At 43.9% G+C, this 19,788-nt stretch overlaps 1 protein-coding gene across 1 annotated transcript in view; it reads right to left on the bottom strand.

Moving 5' to 3' along the window:
- Positions 1 to 18,379, bottom strand: part of LOC142094596 (inactive phospholipase C-like protein 2) — a 161,450-nt gene extending 143,071 nt beyond the window's left edge. The window contains exons 1-8 of the mRNA XM_075176913.1: positions 18,141 to 18,379; positions 16,951 to 17,222; positions 16,191 to 16,387; positions 14,626 to 15,229; positions 14,246 to 14,429; positions 12,265 to 12,336; positions 8,925 to 9,058; positions 1,668 to 1,756 (exon numbers count right to left, since the gene is read on the bottom strand). Coding sequence (XP_075033014.1) covers positions 1,668 to 1,756; positions 8,925 to 9,058; positions 12,265 to 12,336; positions 14,246 to 14,429; positions 14,626 to 15,229; positions 16,191 to 16,387; positions 16,951 to 17,221 — 1,551 coding nt within the window. The 5' untranslated portion in view covers position 17,222; positions 18,141 to 18,379. The remainder of the gene's footprint in view (positions 1 to 1,667; positions 1,757 to 8,924; positions 9,059 to 12,264; positions 12,337 to 14,245; positions 14,430 to 14,625; positions 15,230 to 16,190; positions 16,388 to 16,950; positions 17,223 to 18,140) is intronic.
- Between the last annotated feature and the right edge of the window lie 1,409 nt (positions 18,380 to 19,788).

Raw genomic sequence — 19,788 nt, 5'->3', positions numbered from 1 at the left:
ACACGTAGACAATACAGTAAAACCGTACATGGCAAAAACAGTGCACTACAAAATAGGCAAAACAGTAGAATACACTGCAAACAAATAGGAAGTAATGTGCTCAGCGGGAAATAGACCATGACTAGAGGTGGGGGAGTTTAGTACAATCTGAGCCTGTACCCAGGAGTGTGGATGCAGCAAACAAGATCAGAGACACTAGTTGAAGATAGAAGGAAAAACACAGGTGAGCTGGTGGCTTAAGTAATGAAAGGAGGAGGACACTAGGGAAGAAAGCCCTGCTCATGAGAGGTTACAATCTAAGGTGGAGAGGTGACACAGAAGGAGTAAGACAGTGTGAAGAGGGGAGTATGGGTTGGTTAGGAGGAGAGCTGGTAGGCTTTGGTGAAATGTGTTTTGAGAGCACATTTGAAGCCTGGGATTGAGGTGGAAAACCTGATTGGGAGAGGAAGTGAGGCCCGGAAGCAGCATGGAGAGAGATGAGCCTGGAGATGTAGGGGGGAGGATTGATTGATGGCTTTATACGTGAGGGTAAGAAGTTTGAACTGGACTCAGCAGCAGAAGGTAAGCTAGTGTAGTGACTGGCAGATGCAGAGTTGGTGGAATGGAAAATAAAATGAGCAGCAGCATTGAGAATGTAATGGAGTTAGGAGAGGCGTGAGGAAGGAAGGCCAGAGAGAAGCAGGTTACAATAGTCTACAAAATACAAGGGACTGAATGCGGTCTTAGCTGGTGAGAAAGGGTCTGATCCTGGAGATGTTTCCTAGATGGATGCGGCATGCTTGGAAGAGGTATGAAACGTGGGGAGTGAAACAAAGGGAGAAGTCAAGGATGATTCCCAGACAGCGCACTTGTGGGACTAAGGAAAGGCCAATATTGTCAACGGATAGTTACCATTATCATAATCTAACACTGACTGTACAAGCATGTTAAAATAATAAGCTTGATGTATATTCCTCTACTAACATGTGTTAGCCTGCAGTAACAAAGGGGTTCATAGGCAAAGTGATCTTAGTGAAGGACCAAAACTGTCCTAAGGATGTGCTTATGCCACAAGTTCATTCTCTCACACTTGCGCTAGTAGAAGTTGAACCATGATCATCTGTGGAGTTACAAAAGTACATATGCTGGGACTGCTCTTTTAGCTGTCCCCCACATTAGACATAGCTTACCCCTTCAATTTATGTCTCACCTACTCTTCAATCCCTGTGTAGAGCCTTCATCAAAAAACCCTTTGCATACTGACTTGTTTCTAAGCCATAGGGAGCCAAGGTGGAGTACAGTCCTACACCATCATATCCGATATCTGAATTACATTTAGACCTATTATAATGCTCCAGGACCACATCTTGAAAGCTCTGCAGTGCAGCAGTACCTCTTTTGCATACAACTCACTGGTTTAAAAAACACATTTTGGATCTTTGTAAAGTATATCTGTAGAATTTAGGTTATATCTCTATCTCAAAACATGAGAGGGACATGTGAACTTAAGATGTGTTTTTAAAGTGCTGAGCGGGTCTTCATGGATTCTTGCGAAATGCACTGAAAACATAACTAGTGTACATGTATATTTTCTTTGAGGCTCACATAAGCAGGGCTCCAGTGACATCATGGAATACATATTATTAAATTCAAACACTTAGTTATTTTATATCTGGTAGTAAACTCACCTTATATCTCTGGTCTTCAGACAGGTCTCTGACCCCTTTCAGTGCAACAAACACCTCATAGTGAGGATCAGAGCCCCCAGAAAACGGACCTGCAATAAGAATTGAGATAACAATCAGAATCGATACCTATACTTTTTTTCTGGGAGCAGCCTCAATAAGATATGATGAAGGAGGGCGCTGAAACCTTTGGCCAAAAAAAATATTCAAACAGGCAGTCTGAAAAGAGGGAAGAAGAATTAAACAGCAAGAAACGCATGTTACAGTTGGGAGTGGGTGTGCCCCCATTAGTCTTAGAATGTGCCTCTTTGGTTTCAATCTGGCGGGCAAGACGCACAGACCTAACAGACTACTATCTACATTGTTTATGTTGGCAAAAATTCTTATTGCCAGAAAGTGGATGGCGCCTGAGTGGCCGACTGTGAATGTGTTAGCCATGTTACTAGCCTGATGCGCCATGAAAGATTTGTGTACATGAGACATAAATATGAAAAAATGGTCCATTTGTTCTGGAGGAACAGCACAAATTGGATTCCTTATCCTGATTTGTGCCAAGCAGATGCCCAGCCATTCTTCCTGTGTTTTACTTGTGAGTATCACACATTTGCATTCTTTTCATTATAAAGTATACTATTAACTGCATGGTTTGCTATGTATGATATGCCAACCTTGCTATCTGCAGATACAATGTTCTTTTTCCTTTGTGTCTCAGATGTTTGGTTGATTAAAAAACAAAACAAAAGAAAACAGGAAATGGAGCGAGAGAGATTAACTGTCAATGGCAAGGAGAGTAAGGAGCGAGGGAAGGAAAAAAGAAAAGCATGCTGCCCTCACACAACTTCAGGCTAAGCCTTTGAATTTTGGGAGGGGCATCAATAAGAGAAGATAAATAGATGGATGGCATTGAAATCCTAGACCAAAATGATAGAAGCAGGAAGCCTGCAAAGAGGGCATAAAGGTACAACATAGGAATAGATGGACAGAGGACCATTAGCCGGACAGGAAAAAACCCTAGTCAGAGACAGCTTTGCCTGGGGTCATTTCTACTTAAGAGACTAAGACAAGGTAAAGATGGAGAGGGCATGGCACTAGTAAGGTAATGTATAACAGCAACATGAAAAGTGAATAGACATGAAGCTTGGTTATTGGGTATTGTTTATTATGTGAGTGCCCAATGAAATAGTGTTGGATTGAAAGATTATCTTATTTGGAATTATAAGGTTTAAAGAAGAAACTTTGAAATTGATGTATGATGTGGCTGGAGGTAAAACATTAAACGACTGGAGGCTAATTATGTAGGCATAATCTACATGAGTAGTAAAGATTGGTAGATAATGGATGTTGAAAAGTCAAAACAAAACAAATGTGTTGGGAAGAAAAGACCATATCTAGAGCAGTGAAAACAAATACCGTATTTTTCGCTCCATAAGACGCACTTTTTCCCCCAAAAAAAGTGGGGGAAAAAGTGTGTGCGTCTTATGGAGTGAATACTGCTTGCCAGAAAGGAAGGAAGAAAATAAAACTTACATGTCCAGCGTGGAGAAGCGGGTCCCGGCCAGGCTGCAGATCCTCCTGAGCGTCCGTCCCCCTGCCTATCTGTGAGGACCTAGCTATCACATGGGACGTCCCATGTGATAGCTAGGTCCTCACAGATAGACAGGGGGACGAACGCTCAGGAGGATCTGCAGCCTGGCCGGGACCCGCTTCTCCACGCTGGACATGTAAGTTTTATTTTCTTCCTTCATTCAGGAGGATCCGCAGCGCTGAAGACACCTGAGGGAATAAGATAAGGCTATAGTGTTTGTGTGTGTGTGCTGGAGGCTATACTGTGTGTGTGCTGGAGGCTATACTGTGTGTGTGCTGGAGGCTATACTGTGTGTGTGCTAGAGAGTATACTTGTCACAGGCACTAGGAGTTTATACCCGAGTTTCACCTGATGTTATAACTGACAGAGGGGCGGTGTTGACCACGGACCTCGGGCAGTTAGGTGAATGATTGGAATGATGATAACAGCAGGAAAGTAGAGAACGTCTTATGAAGTCAATGACTTGCAGCTGTTGATGGTGGAAGGTCAACGACTTGGAACTGTAGAGAAGAAGCGATATAGCTTCAGGCGAGATGAGAGGACGTGAGTAGGTGAAGGTAGCTCGTGGAGGAGTCAGTGGTCTGCGAACAGCAAGTTGTACCACTGTAGTGATGAGGAGGGTGTCCTGGTGCAGGTAGGTAGTAGGGTAGTCGGTGGTCTGCGTATAGCAAGTTGTACCACCGCTGTGATGGGAAGAGTTGTACTGGTGCAGGTAGGTAGCGGGGTAGTCGGTGGTCTGCGTATAGCAAGTTGTACCACCGCTGTGATGAGGAATGTCCAGGTGTAGGTAGGTAGCAGGAGAGTCAGTGGTCTGCGTATAGCAAGTTGTACCACTGCTGTGATAGGAGGACTTGTCCAGGTGCTGGTAGGTAGCAGGGAAGTCAGTGGTCTGCGTGTAGCAAGTTGTACCACTGCTGTGAGGAGGAATGAGGACTTGTCCAGGTGCAGGAGAGTGGTGTGGAAACGGCAAACTGTAGCTGTGTGGAAACAGCGCGAGTAGAAAGGAGTTTTGTACAACACAAGTAGGCAAGTACAATGAATAGTCTGTCAATATAGTAGCTGGCTCTGCAGTGTGGAGAAGCGGGTCAGCGCGGATATGCAAGTAACAACAAAGTCAATATGATGAGAGCATACCGCGGCTGAGTGAGAAGCTTGTCCGGATAAACAGGCAATGTAGCATAGACAGTCTATCATAGGTAACTGTACCTTAGTGCAGTAGTCACGTATAGTTCAATAGGTATGCATGTAAACAATAATAGTCAATAGTGGTTATGCATACCAAGTAGAGCAGGAATCAGCTGAAGAAGCGATCAGCTGAGTAGACACGCTGTAGCGGGTATGGGAACCGCCGTTGAGTAGAGCAGGGAACAGCTTGAAAACTGTAGACGATCAGCTGAGTAGACACGCTGTAGCGGGTATGGGAACCACCGGTGAGTAGAGCAGGAAGCAGCTTGGAAACTGCAGACGATCAGCTGAGTAGACACGCTGTAGCGGGTATGGGAACCGCCGGTGAGTAGAGCAGGAAGCAGCTTGGAAACTGCAGACGATCAGCTGAGTAGTAATGCTGTAGCGGGTAGGGGAACCGCCGGTGAGTAGAGCTGGAAGCAGCTTGGAAACTGCAGACACGAGTAGAGCTGGAAGCAGCTTGGAAACTGCAGACACGAGTAGAGCTGGAAGCGGCTTGGAAACTACAGACACGAGTAGAGCTGGAAGCAGCTTGGAAACTGCAGACACGAGTAGAACTGGGAGCAGCTTGGAAACTGCAGACACCTATAGAGAATCACTGGGAATGAGACTCCAAGATCAGGCAACTACCTAAGGCTGCAGGTGCCTTAAGTAGGGTGAGGTGATTGATCCATCAATCACATTAGTGGTCAGGTGTAGTTGTTAACGGGACCTGCGCATGCGCAGTGCGACAGGATGGCGGACGGCCGCGGTTTAACACAGGTGTAAGCGTGAAAGATGGAGAACCACGTACCAGAGTGGAGGCACTCACACTCCGGTGAGTGACAATACTGTTTGTGTGTGTTCTGGAGGCTATACTGTGTGTGTGCTGGAGGCTATACTGTGTGTGTGCGCTGGAGGCTATAGTGTGTGTGTGCCAGTGTGCTAACATAGCATGTGTGTCTAAGAGTGGGGATCAGTGTGTTAATATAGTGTGTGTGTGTGTGTTGGTGAGTGTGAGTGAAGGGGCCAGTGTATTTTGTGTGAGTGAAGGGGCCAGTGTATGTTTTCCTTCTCTAAAACTAGGTGCGTCTTATAGTCAGGTGCGTCTTATGGAGCGAAAAATACGGTATATGGATGGCTAAAAGAAACAGAGTGATTAGGCAGTGAGAGTGCACAGATTGGCACTCTCAGCTGTTGCAGGGGTGGGGAACAATTGTCAAGTATAAGATTAGAAAAGAAACAGGAATGAATGAAACACCTGCAGTGACTACTTGTGGGAGCTTAGAGAAGAATTAGATGCAAGTGGATAAAAGTCTAATGAAAACCTGTGAGGTTTTTTTCTTTTCTTTAATAATACTTTAAGATAAAGAAGAGAACAGGGACAGAGAACTATTTGGGGTTGGCTTAAGCAGTGTTGATTGGTGAAACAGCATGAAAGTGAAAATTAAGAGATTGATGAAGTCATGGGGAAGATTAATTGTGGAGTGGGAGAGAGAAGTTAATGCTTGAGGATGCAATTAGGATATGTAAAGAAAGTGAGGCTACAATAGATATAATAGGATGATAAGAGCAGGGAAACTGATGAATATGACTCTGTGGGTTTATGAACAGGGTGGTTTAACAGCTGTGAAACAAAAGGGAAATGATGTGATAAAAGTAATATTTGTATGGTGTGAATAAAAAGAATGAGGTGAAGAACTAGGAGTGATTAGGGTAATATAGGACATACATTGTTATAACTTGGAAGGCTTAGGTGCAGGGGAAGAGAGAACTGTTGGAACAGTCTGTAAATAATTAGGACAGTGTAAAACGAACGTGACAACAAAGTGACAAAGTAACACCATATGATTTGGACAGTGAGGAAGAGATTACCGGTTAATGTGATAGATTATATTGTTGTGAGCAGGGGAAGAGTCAAAATTAGTAGCCAGGGACTGCTGGGGAAACTATATGAGCCTTAAAGCATGCAGCCATAACACTACTGAAAATGGCAGCCCTTCCGGAAAAGACAGAGCACATCTGTAGTATCCATCATGAAGAGGCCATTCTTCTCTATGGGATGTTTTAGTGTTTTTCAGTTACGGTAAGTATAATAGGCGTGACTAAAACTGAAAGAAAGGAACACAAATAAAGTCAGTATGTGACAGATATAGCAAACCATTCAGCATGGAAGAATGTGGTGTGCCTGGTGATAGAGTGAATGGAGAGAAGTTAAACAATGAGAACTGAAGGATGCAGGTTTGTCTGGGGCACAGAATATCAAAACACTGAGGAGGAGGAGGAGATAAATGCTGTAAAAACAAACAATGCAATGTTGTAATCAGGGGCAGACTGGCCATAGACGTTACTGGCAGTTTGCCCAGTAGGCTGTTGGACACCCCATGATGTCATGAGGCCACTGAGGGGTAGGGGCAGCTGGTCAAGTCCCAATGCCAGAGAGATAACACACAGCCATTTACACATTGTGACCCACTTTCAGAATTTATTCCAAGGCCGTTTTAAGTTCTCAATGCACCCCTGGTTGTGATTGAATCTAAAAAAACAGTAGGTACGATATTATGAGAAACACATGGAGGGAAAATGACCTACAGAAATCTGTAAGGTAAACCAATACTAGCCCAATCTAAGGTGTATTCCAAAAGGGCAGCAAGTTATGAATGTGTGATGCTGTATGTGTAGCTAAGGATGAAACTACTGTGTGTGAGGATCAAGACAAGTGCGTGAAGTAGAAGTAATGAAATATGTAGTATGGTTGTCCCAGTGTGAAAACAGCAATACACACAATAGGAAGCCTTCTATGGCAAATTTGCAGGTGTTAAATGGGCTGTGGGAGAACAGGGAATATTAGGGAAAGCAAGCAAAATGAATTCATGCACATCAGAGGACACATTGAATGAACAGGCAACAGTGAACAGGACAGATGCATTAGAGTTGTGCTGACCAGAAGACATGTGAGCAGGAGACTGAACGAGAATGGACTGCCATGTATGTTTTCATAGATGAAACCAATTTAAAGAGTGGTAGAAAACTGACACTGAAGAGTTGGGAAGTGACAAGGAGGTGGACTGGTGAAAGCAAAACATGCAGGAATACCATGAGACAAGCAACTGGTTTTAAGACTTTGCTGGAGACTATATTTGAAATGAACAGATTTAGTAATGCAATGTGTGTAAGAAAACAGCTAAACAGTTGGCATAATGCAGTCAGGCAGGTAACGTTCTCTCATCATCCGCCAAACCCAGACTCGCCCATCTGACTGCCAAAACAGAGAAGCCGGATTTGTCACTCCACAGAACACATTTCCACAGTCCACTGCTGGTGTGCTTTACACCACTCCATCCGACGCTTGGCATTAGTCTTGGTGATGTGAGGCTTGCATACAGCTCTTGGCCATGGAATCCCATTCCATTAAGCTCCCGACGTACAGTTTTTGTGCTTACATTAATGCCAGTGGAAGTTCGGAACTCTCCAGCTATGGAATCAGCAGTTCGTTGGTGACTTTTACGCAGCATGCGCCTTAGCAGTTGTTGACCCCGCTCTGTGATTTTTATGTAGTCTACCGCTTCATGGTTGAGTTGCTGTTGTTCCTAAACGCTTCCACTTTCTAATAATGTCGATTACAGTTGACCGTGGAATATCCAACAGGGATGAAATTTCACGAACCGTCTTATTGCAAAGGTGACATCCTATCACAGTACCATGCTTGAAGTAACTAAGCTTTCAGATCGACCCATTTTGTATCACAAATGTTTGCAAATGGAGGCTGCACTATATATATATATATATAATCATATTCTCATTAATGTATAATAAATACTTCAGTTGCAAACTGTTAGTGAACTTAGTGGAAAGGATCACAGGTTAAATAGTGGACCTACCATCTACACACAGAGGATACATCTCATGAATATATTGGTTGTGGCCAATCAACTCACTAGTAACCAGTAACTCCTGATTATAAAGTGGCTCAGTGATGTTATGTTTCCTAGTAAACTGACAAATTGCATTCTCATGAATATTTTTCCTCACAATATGGCTACCTTAACTGTTCATAGGGGCAGGTAGTCTTTACAAAACTCAAAGGGACATTTGCTATTAAACAGCGGTTTCCGGCAAAGATGAGGGATGTGACGTATACTAAGCAAAAGTAGCTACAAAAGTGAACATTTCTGTACCAAATGGCTGTTTTGATGTGTAAGTAGTTTTTGAATATAACTGAATTAGAAAAATGCTGAGTCTACTTTAAAACAAACAAAGAGAAAAACTCATTTGGGTGCAAGATATGGCCTGCAGAACTCTACATGAAATGTCTATGTCTCTTCCAACTCACTCATCAATAAATAAGCAATATATTTCTTTTTACACCTAATCAAAACTTTTTAAAACATTGTTTACTATTCACCATTTGCTGAAGTATCTTTCCACATGTGGAGTAGACAATGGTGCACTGTGTTTCTATATACGATCATCAGCAATAGATGAGAGCGATCTGTGTTTTCACTACCTACCCAGAATCCCACTTTCTGTGCAGCAGTAATTGAGAAGAGTGGCACCAGGCCACAAACCGACAGTGCGCATAAGAGTTCCATGAAAACTACGTTCTGAAATGTGTTCTCCGCGAACATTCAAGGTCTGGCTTTTCCTGAAAAACAATAAAAATAATTATTATAAATTTCGTAGTCCCAGGCCATGGTAAGTTTTTCAAAGCAGGCTAACTTAACATTCTCAGCCTTTTGGCTAAGATCAGGTGTAGATGCCCATGTACGCAGTGGGGCTTAAAGGCGACCCCTGTAGGCAATTGGCCGTCACCATATCCTCTGGCCAAGAGGCAGCTGCCTGAAGCCGTGTTGATACGTGCCCTTGGTGCTGTTTGAGCCAGGGGTACCCAAAAATGAACATGGTGGAGAGAAAGTCACCTGTGCACAGAGTAAAGCCCTTTGCACTATGCACCTTTAATTTTTAGGCAGCACCATTTCTCCTTTGCTTAATCCTTTTGACCGGGTGCAAGGACAATTTTCATATTTCCGCGAAAAAGGCTGGGGCCGTGCGGCACCTGGCACTAAGCACTTTTTTTTGATTGACGTGTTTTGTCTTCATGTTTTGGTGGGGTTTGGGTATAGACCCTTATGGGCGACCCTCTCCCCAAGTCATCCGAGGCTCCCTTATTCTGGGAGGGAGCTGGAGAACCAGTCCTCCGGGGGAAGCCCGGGACAAACTCGAGGTAAAGGAGACCACCCGAGCTTTGCGACAGAGGTGGTCCTGAAGACCCCTTGCATCCTAATGGGCCTTTTGGCTTTGAAGGTCTTGGTATAAAGAGGCCTCCCTATCTTCGGTGAAGGAGGGCCTGAAGTTCTCTTTTTCCTCTCTGGGGCCTTTTAGGGAAGGGACCAAACTCCCAAGCCCCCAGCACTGCATTGAGTAAGTCACCCTTTTATTCTGCGATGTCCAACATTCACAGGCATACAAAATGGATTTTATTAGAGGTTTGATGTAGGTTTTAGGTCACAGTTGAATATCTATATAAAAAGTATTATTGTGCTTGTATTTCTTTTTTCTTCATTTTTTTTAAATTAAGCTTCAACTGGTAAAAAATGATTTAACATGCAAAACTAAAAAGGGGTGTCAAACATTTCAGCCTATGATATAGCATTTAAATAAATGCTCTAACACTACGTGCACAGCGGCAAAGCTTATATATGTCTTACAGGAACAAGATAATTTCCTTCATACTGGAAACAATAATTTTCCTGTCTGTCACCAAGGGCACATTGCACGGTATAGCAATCTCTAGAATTCTAATTACAGATCTCTATAAGCCAGTTTAATTAGTGATTAGGTGTCCAAGACTACACTCGATTGCTATTTACAAACTCTTCGGACTTAGAACAGTAACAGAACCAGTCTTATGTAATGTAATATTAATGGCAAAGGCACCCTAAGGTGGAGGTTCATTCACCTCGATGTCTAGATGCGCACATTGATGGCAATTACAGTAGGAATCTCCACTTATTTTCCCTCTCCCTACAAGTGGAACAGGCTTTACCCTAAATACTACACTTTTGGCACTGGAAGGGTTAAAGAAAAAGCTACAATCAAAAGGACTATGTTGCCAGATAAGATTGTGCTGTGGAAGTAGCATTTCACTGGATAAGAGCAAATGACTTTTAACTCTTACTCAATGGCTCCACTTCTCCACCACCTGTGTACTAGAGAACATGGTGGCTCCTGCCGCAGCTTAAGTACAATTGTAGGGTAACTGAAACTGGAGGGACACAAACTTTCTTACACTTCCTGCTGGGTAGAAGTCCACATTTGGGGCCTCCTTTAGAGCTAGGAGCAAATCCAGAGTGCAAATCTGCAAACCATGCTGTGATACAAGGGGTATGAATACAGTTTTTTTCATGCTGGGTAATTAGTGCTTGCTTTTGAAAGCAACACATAAACATGGGCAGCTTAGTTTGTACACTGCTATTTAGTACTGTACTAAGATGCATGCCATTCCCAACCACAAATCTGACCACACAGTTAAATCTTTCCCCTTGAAGCACAACATGGTTTATCATGGAGCAAAATTGTACCTTCTAGCTGGAATTACTCCTACGTGTAAATGAGGCCTTTTCTGTAGTTCTTCTGCTTGTCAGCTAGTATACTATAGAACAATTGCAAAATGTGTGAGAAAACCCAGATCAACTAGCCTGTCACATTCATATAAGTGTAAAAGAAATGAGCGCTCCCTGTATAGGGTCTTATGCAGCTTCTTTCAATCTAATATATAGATATAGATATATATATATATATATATATATATATATATATATATATATATATATATATATAGATAGATAGATTAGATATACAATCTATGTGGATGAGAAGCACAATAGTCCTTCTGTTGACAATATGTGTACGTCAATACTGAATTAGGGTATGATTGCTCACCAAATAAAATAAATGGAGATAAATCATAAAACACTTTCCATAAACTATATATATATATATATATATATATATATATATATATATATATATATATATATATATATATATATATATATATATACACACACACACACACACACAAGTTAACCCGTGCATGATACTTATGCATTCTAGTCAAATCAAGCTACTTAAGGTCTTAAAAAGGTTCTTGTCATGCATTTGGGCCTAGTCCAGGCCTCCTCAGGGGAAGAGCGTTACTTCCCGACGCAAGCGCCCTTTTTAATGTGTGTTCATGAGGTAAAATTACCTCACGAAAATGAGTTTGAGCCCTCAACTCGTAAATTTAGCCTTTACTACCCCTCCCACGGGGGGGAAGGGGGGATGATGGAAGTTAACTGACTTCACTATTCTAATTTTTTTGTCAAATAATGTAAGTATACCAAATTTCAGATCAATTGGATGAGCCCTTTCTGAGAAAATAGTTTTTTCCAAACACACACACACACGCCGCTAGGCTTTTACTTTTATATATTAGATAATGCTAAGAATTTAGTAGGTCAGTGTATAACTCCGCCCAGCAGGTGGCGCTGCAGCTTGTTTTTTTTTTTTCACACACAGACTAACACACGCCGCTAGGCTTTTATATTATAGATATATATATATATATATATATATATATATATATATATATATATATATATATATATATATACATACACACACACACACACACACACACACACATACACAATATCATTTATCAAGGCAATACATATCACATTGAATGTAAAGCGGACACTGCATATAATGAATATATCTCTTTTCCGTTATTTATGAGTGGGGACTCCTCATATTAGTGGAGCGAAAAATCTCTTCAAAAATATCACAAATGATTGTTACAATACACACCTGTATAGAAATTCCACTATGGGACTTTGATTATGGAAGGCTGTAACTTGTATAACATCTCCAAGCTGGTACCTAGGATACAGAGAACTACATTTGTCTTATTATCATTATAAGCCTACAAGGTTACTGACAGATAATTACTCCACTCTAACTTTTTATTAACCAGTTACAGGGCATCCTCACATTTCTTCCGTACTATATTACACACGAGTCGGTGTGAGAGCACCTATTTAATTCATTATTCAAAACAAAAACAAAACGGTCATGTAAATGTGGGCAGGACTTCAACAACCTGTAGCCAATCGGAGCATCAAAATGTAAACGGCAGCAAAGAGAATTTCAGTTTAGTACAGTGGTTCCCAAACTTTTGCAGTTTGCGGCACCCTTAGAGTCTCCAAATTTTTTCAAGGCACCCCTCCAAAATAATTACTGAGCAGTCCTGTTTTAGAAATAGTTGGGTCAAAAAATTGAAATAAGTATTTAGGTCACGACAGATATACTAATTTAGTTGTATGCAAAAATGCCCCTCTGCATCCAGGCACTCTGCTCCCTCTGCTCCCTCTGCATCCAGGCACACTGCCCCCTCTGCAACCAGGCACACTGCCCCCTCTGCAACCAGGCACACTGCCCCCTCTCATGTTGCCCCCTCCTCTGCCCTCTGTCACGCTGTCCCCCTCCTCTGCCCTCTGTCCCCCTCCTCTGCTCTCTGTCCCCCTCCTCTGCTCTCTGTCCCCCTCCTCTGCCATCTGCCCTCCTCCTCTGCTCTCTGTCCCCCTCCTCTGCTCTCTGTCCCCCTCCTCTGCCATCTGTCCCCCTCCTCTGCCATCTGTCCCCCTCCTCTGCCATCTGTCCCCCTCCTCTGCCATCTGTCCCCTCCTCTGCAATCTGACCTCCTCCTCTGCCCCCCTCCTCCTCTGCTCTCTGTCCCCCTCCTCTGCCATCTGCCCTCCTCCTCTGTCCCCCTCCTCTGCTCTCTGTCCCCCTCCTCTGCCATCCTCCTCTGCTCTCTGTCCCCCTCCTCTGCCATCTGCCCTCCTCCTCTGCTCTCTGTCCCCCTCCTCTGCTCTCTGTCCCCCTCCTCTGCCATCTGTCCCCCTCCTCTGCCATCTGCCCTCTTCCTCTGCTCTCTGTCCCCCTCCTCTGCTCTCTGTCCCCTCCTCTGCCATCTGCCCTCCTCCTCTGCCATCTGTCCCCCTCCTCTGCCATCTGCCCTCCTCCTCTGCTCTCTGTCCCCCTCCTCTGCCATCTGCCCTCCTCCTCTGCTCTCTGTCCCCCTCCTCTGCCATCTGCCCTCCTCCTCTGCCCCGCGCCAGGCGCCAGCTATAGAAAAAAAGAAAGCAAACAGAAACTTACCAACTCGCGCAGCGCTAGGATCTTGCAGCCTCCCCTCTCGCGCAACTGTCACTGACGTCGATATTCAGTGACAGCTGCAGGAGTGAAGAGGCTGCTGGGTCGTAGCGCCGCACGGATTGGTAAGTTTCTGTTTGCTTTCTTTTTTCTAGGGCTGGCCCGCGGCACCCCTGGGAGCTGCAGCGCACACTTTGGGAACCGCCGGTTTAGTACATTCTTGTGTTTCCCTCTGTGGGCCAGTTTGAGGTAGACAATAATAGACAATCTGAGCACCGAAATGTGAGCAACAACACAAAATCATAGTAATAGAAGACTCCTGTCCTGTTGCAGCAAGACTGTGGTGTCAAGCGCACCCCTATATGAAACCTCGTTCATACATTAGAAAGAGAGTTGTCTCGTATCTTAAATATAGGGGCATATTCAATTAGGTCCGGAGCTCGCGATTACCCACAGCTGTATGTGTAAAGTGGCAATACGGTACCGCAACATTGCAAATTTCCCTTCACATCCCTATGGAGTGCGCACAGAAATCAGCAATGTTGCGGTAACGGGACTTGTGCAGCCGCACGTAATCGCGAGTGCCGGACCTAATTGAATATGCCCCATAGAGTTTGAAACATTGTTCGCTTACCTGTAAAGTCCATCTCTGTTGGTTAGAACCAGCTCATAGGCACCTCCTACAGTCACGTCTTGTAAAGTCAGTGTTTGTTCCAGCTTGTTTGTGTCCACAGGCATAAATTCAAAGAATGCAGAGCGGGGGCACAACACATATCGCGGGACATCTTCTGCTGGCCAAAGATTTACACCACATAGAGCTGAGGAGAAAGTGATATTAAGAAAGAGAAGGGGAAATGAGAGAGGTAGCAGGGAGAGAATACAAAACACTTAAAAAAAAACAAAGGAGAAGAGAGTAAATTGATGATGTTAAAAATAAGTAGGGCAGGAGAAAAGATGTAGACAATTTATGTGAGCGAATATCAAAAATATTTAGTTGCAACTAAATATCCATACCTTCTGCGGCACAGTATATGGGGGAATAAACTGGCGTCCCTTTACATGCAGTTTCCTTTAGAATCTGTCTATCCAAGTCATTGCCCCCAGTCTCCACAGCTACAATCACCTGCAGTTTTGGCCACACCCTCTTGGCTATCCCACAAAAGCCTTCCTGGAACTGAGCACGCAGTTCCGCAGCTCGGAAAGCATCTGGGAATAAAACATCTTCTATCTGCTTTCTGGTGTCCAGAGGAACCCTAAGTTCTGAACGGAGACGACCTTTCTGAATATCTGTAACCAAAGACTCCCAACAATCCTCCAAAACAGAGAAGACGTTGCGAAGGAACCAAGAGAAGTTGACTTCAAGCATACTTATTCCAGGATCCTTGAGGGCAAAAAGAAGCTGAATGTACAGTATCTCATGGTGAGACGTGGTGGGAAGGACTGGGACCGTAGAAGAATAGAGATGCTTCAGGAAATTAGAGGAGAAGGCAGATGGAAAATGAATAATGGGGATCCCAGCCTCGGTGTGGCGGAAAATTGGTGGGAATGTAAACTTGGCCATCTTTTCCAAAGCCCCAGGGAAATTGCTGTGTATTACTTCCAGATATACGGCTGTTCCCTAGGACATGAGACACCGTTTCAGCCAGAGAAGGAACAACTTTATATGAAGAGCTTAACACAATTACTTACTATATGCAGCCTATGGCAATGTCTCTTACATGTAATCTTTCATTAGAACTGCCTCCTTCCATTTAATCTTGCGACACAACCCTCTATAATGGAATGCTACCAACATCCCTGGCTGTGTATCCTATGTTAGCACTGGGGCCAAGGTTTAGAGCGCAGCTAGTACCCTATCTGTGTGAAGTTTGCATGTTCTCCCCATGTTTACGGTCATTTCCTCCAGGTGCTCCAGTTTCCTCCAACAGTTCAAAAACATTCTGGTAGGTTAATTGGCTACTGAAAATGGACCAGTGTGTGTGTCTGTACCGCTCTGCTGCTATAGTTTTAGCTCTATATGCATCTAGCAATAAAAAGAGTTGTGACCTATAAATGAATAGCTCCCTAGGTAATATAGTGTCCCAACCAACCATTAACTACATCACCTGGCGAAAGGCAGCCTTACACCCCAATAGTTTCTGTTTATTCTTTCAGAAGTGATGTGAGTCTCAGTACTTTCTGTTCTATATACAACTACATATTCCTTATGTTACACCAGATTTATCTCCAGTTTGGACCTGTTACAATTATAACCAATACAGTGTTATAGAATATATTCTACATTTTACAAATCAATGACAGAATAAAAATAAAACATTTCGAAAATACCAAACACTCCATAAAAAATCCCTTATATGTTCACCTAAATAACCAGACAATTCTACATACAATTATCCTATAGGTGCCATAAGCATTCACCTTATAACCTACTCTATATTAATAATTGACACCCACGATTGATAAGTGCAATAATAAAATAAACCAGAAGTAAAACTGCTTGATACTACAATGCCAGATAACTAGTCATATTATACCAATAACGCCTCAAAATCAGAAAACAATTGTAGATTCAGAGATACCTGCAGGAATCTTTCATTGGGTTGCTGAGCATTGATAGGGAACATTGTGGGGTTTCCAGACGTTCCTGCAGTTGCAACCAAGGCAAAGGGTCTTTCCTGTATCAATATGTTCTCTTCTCCCTGTGATGTGCGCTGGACATAGTCCTTATAGTCACAGTACTGAGTCAGAGGGTGAAGCCTCCGAAATGAGGACACATCTGCAGGGAAAAGAGCAGAACACAGTAAATTTTAGAATAGTGGAACCTCAACACAGTTCCTAAACATTCTTACTTTTAAATCTATTAAAATTTATTTCTGTTTATTTGTATGCCTACCAGAATCTATATTGTAGGAATGTAAAAAAAAACAAAGCAACAAAAAAATCCCACTATTTTTTGCCATTGTCAGAAAGCGGAAAAACAATATTATGGTCAATCAACTCTCATCAATTCTTATAAGCACTAGAGATACCTTTATTAAGATACAGCAACTACAAATAACATGTTTAACCACCCTAAGGCTCACCTCAGAAAATGTGATACTTTACCCTACAAGGTATAACTGTGCTAAGCTGAACCATCTTCCCAGAAGACCTTTTTTCACATTTTTCTATGCTTCCACTTCCTGTAGGTGACTTGCTTCCAGACCTGACTGGTTATCACTTTTACCATATATTAGTTAAAACCAAAATATTAAGTGTTTATAAGTGAAGTTTAGAACTTTAGCGTGACTAATTTGGCTCTTATAAGGATTAGTTTATCCAGAATGCTTCCACAGTTACCTGTTAAGTTTTTGAAATTGTGTTTCAGTCCGTATTCCGTGTTCTGGTGCTTGTGCAGTGCTTCCAGTAGTAAAGTTTCCTGTATACTTTGGGCATTTTGTGTGTCATGTTCCAAATTTTTCCTGTGATTATTTCTCGATAGGACCTTGAAGCACTGTCTGCGTTTCAGCCCAGCCATCCATCTTTTCACTCTCTCACGCTTCCAGAGGGCAAACAGCAGAGAACTCACACAGGCCCCCAGGACCACAGTGATAATTAAGAAAGGAATCATCCTAAATGAACAACATTGTGTTAAAACAAATATATAGTATATAATTGTGTTAGTGACAGATTGTAAACAGTCACTTTAGTGGAGAACTATTGTTCAAAACAAGTTGACACAGAATGTTTTAAATATATGTAGCCTTCAATAGAATTTCATATCTATCTTAAAGGATAATTACATTTTGGATGGAATATCCTAAGTGGAACCTGGTCCCCGAAGTTTACTTACCTGAGGGTCAATATACAGTCACTCCAACAGTTTCCTGGAAGGACTGTACAATCATCCATACTCCCACTGCAGTTTTCTCAGTTCTTATACACAAGCACAGTGTTGTCAGCATGAACTGATGTTCACTTAGGATATTAAACTGAATTCAGTTTAAGAGGGACTAACATATACGTTATAATAAAAATGTTCAAATTCAAAGAATATAAAATCATGCTTTTTTTTATTTAAAAATATTAAATACACCAACATGAAGGCTGTAACAGCTGTCAGAAGCTGTGAAACATAAAACATTGGTGCTAACTGGAGAATGTTATTGAAAAATATGGGTGTAAGTAAGGGGTGAGTCATAAGAAGTCTTGCTGTAGACCCCAGAGTTTCCATGTATGACATTTATACTTTCTTCAGATATTTAAAACATAGAATACAATTGCATAACTAGTTTGCATATATGATGCAATATTATTATATTCAGATCGTATACAAAATAAAATATGGAATTGATAGCTAAATACAAAAATAATTAATGGTCATTAAGCCTAATTGCTGTATATCATTAAGGAATATACAAACTAAATGACTAATATGTAAAATGCAGACCTACAGTTTGAACTAATAACGTTTTCGTTAAAGTAACACATATGCATACTCTTATACGCTATCGCTACAAACAGGCAAAGATCTCTGTTCTTACACTTACTTCCCAGCTCAAAACATGGTGATGTCAATAGGAAGCCACACCTCTTTCACATCACGTACCCCTGACCGCTCCCATGTCGAACAATGGAAACAGAGGGAGCCATATTTGTCTGTGGAAAAGATTTTTTTCTATTTACAACATGTACACTTTAGTGAGAAGCCATTTTTATTGATGGAATGTTTAACGGTAGCTGCTAAAGCCCCTCAGCTTAGGTACCTTCCACGTCACTATGACATCACAGGGTCATGTGACCGCTGCGGTCACATGGTAACCGTATACAGTGTAGGCGGGCTGCTGGGATTTTATGGTAGTCAGTGTGCAAGATCTACAGCACTTCTATCTGGCGCTGGGCAGAGAGGAGGTGAATGTTGTGAAGGCGCTGGGCAGAAAGGAGGTGAATGGTATGAAGGCGCTGGGCAGAGGGGGGGTGAATGGTATGAAGGCGCTGGGCACAGAGGGGGTGAATGTTGTGAAGGTGCTGGGCAGAGGGGGGGGCACGTATGAAGTTGCTGGGCAGAGGGGGGGCAGGTGTGAAGGTGCTGGGCAGAGGGGGGGGGCACGTGTGAAGGTGCTGGGCAGAGAGAGGAGGCACGTGTGAAGGTGCTGGGCAGAGAGAGGAGGCACGTGTGAAGGTGCTGGGCAGAGGGGGGGCACGTGTGAAGGTGCTGGGCAGAGAGAGGGGGCACAAGTGAAGGTGCTGGGCAGAGGGGGGGGCAAGTGTGAAGGTGCTGGGCAGAGGGGGGGGCACGTGTGAAGGTGCTGGGCAGAGAGAGGGGGCACGTGTGAAGGTGCTGAGCAGAGGGGGTGGTACATGTGAAGGTGCTGGGCAGAGGGGGGTGGTACATGTGAAGGTGCTGGGCAGAGGGGGGTGGTACATGTGAAGGTGCTGGGCAGAGGGGGGCGGTACATGTGAAGGTGCTGGGCAGAGGGGGGGCACGTGTGAAGGTGCTGGGCAGAGGGGGGGCACGTGTGAAGGTGCTGGGCAGAGAGAGGGGGCACGAGTGAAGGTGCTGGGCAGAGGGAGGGCACGTGTGAAGGTGCTGGGCAGAGAGAGGGGGCACGTGTGAAGGTGCTGGGCAGAGGGGGGGGTACATGTGAAGGTGCTGGGCAGAGGGGGGGCACATGTGAAGGTGCTGGGCAGAGGAGGTGAATGGTATGAAGGCGCTGGGCACAGAGGGGGTGAATGGTATGAAGGCGCTGGGCACAGAGGGGGTGAATGTTGTGAAGGTGCTGGGCAGAGGGGGGGGGATGTATGAAGTTGCTGGGCAGAGGGGGGGCACGTGTGAAGGTGCTGGGCAGAGGGGGGGGCACGTGTGAAGGTGCTGGGCAGAGGGGGGGGGCACGTGTGAAGGTGCTGGGCAGAGAGAGGAGGCACGTGTGAAGGTGCTGGGCAGAGGGGGGTGGTACATGTGAAGGTGCTGGGCAGAGGGGGGTGGTACATGTGAAGGTGCTGGGCAGAGGGGGGGGCACGTGTGAAGGTGCTGGGCAGAGAGAGGGGGCACGAGTGAAGGTGCTAGGCAGAGAGAGGGGGCACGAGTGAAGGTGCTAGGCAGAGAGAGGGGGCATGTGTGAAGGTGCTGGGCAGAGAGAGGGGCATGTGTGAAGGTGCTGGGCAGAGGGAGGGGCACGTGTGAAGGTGCTGGGCAGA

Source organism: Mixophyes fleayi, chromosome 6 (assembly GCF_038048845.1).
Source record: "Mixophyes fleayi isolate aMixFle1 chromosome 6, aMixFle1.hap1, whole genome shotgun sequence".
NCBI classification, from domain to species: Eukaryota; Metazoa; Chordata; class Amphibia; order Anura; family Limnodynastidae; genus Mixophyes; species Mixophyes fleayi.
The sequence above is the reverse complement of the archived record's forward strand: the minus strand, read 5'-3'. Positions and strand labels throughout refer to the sequence as shown.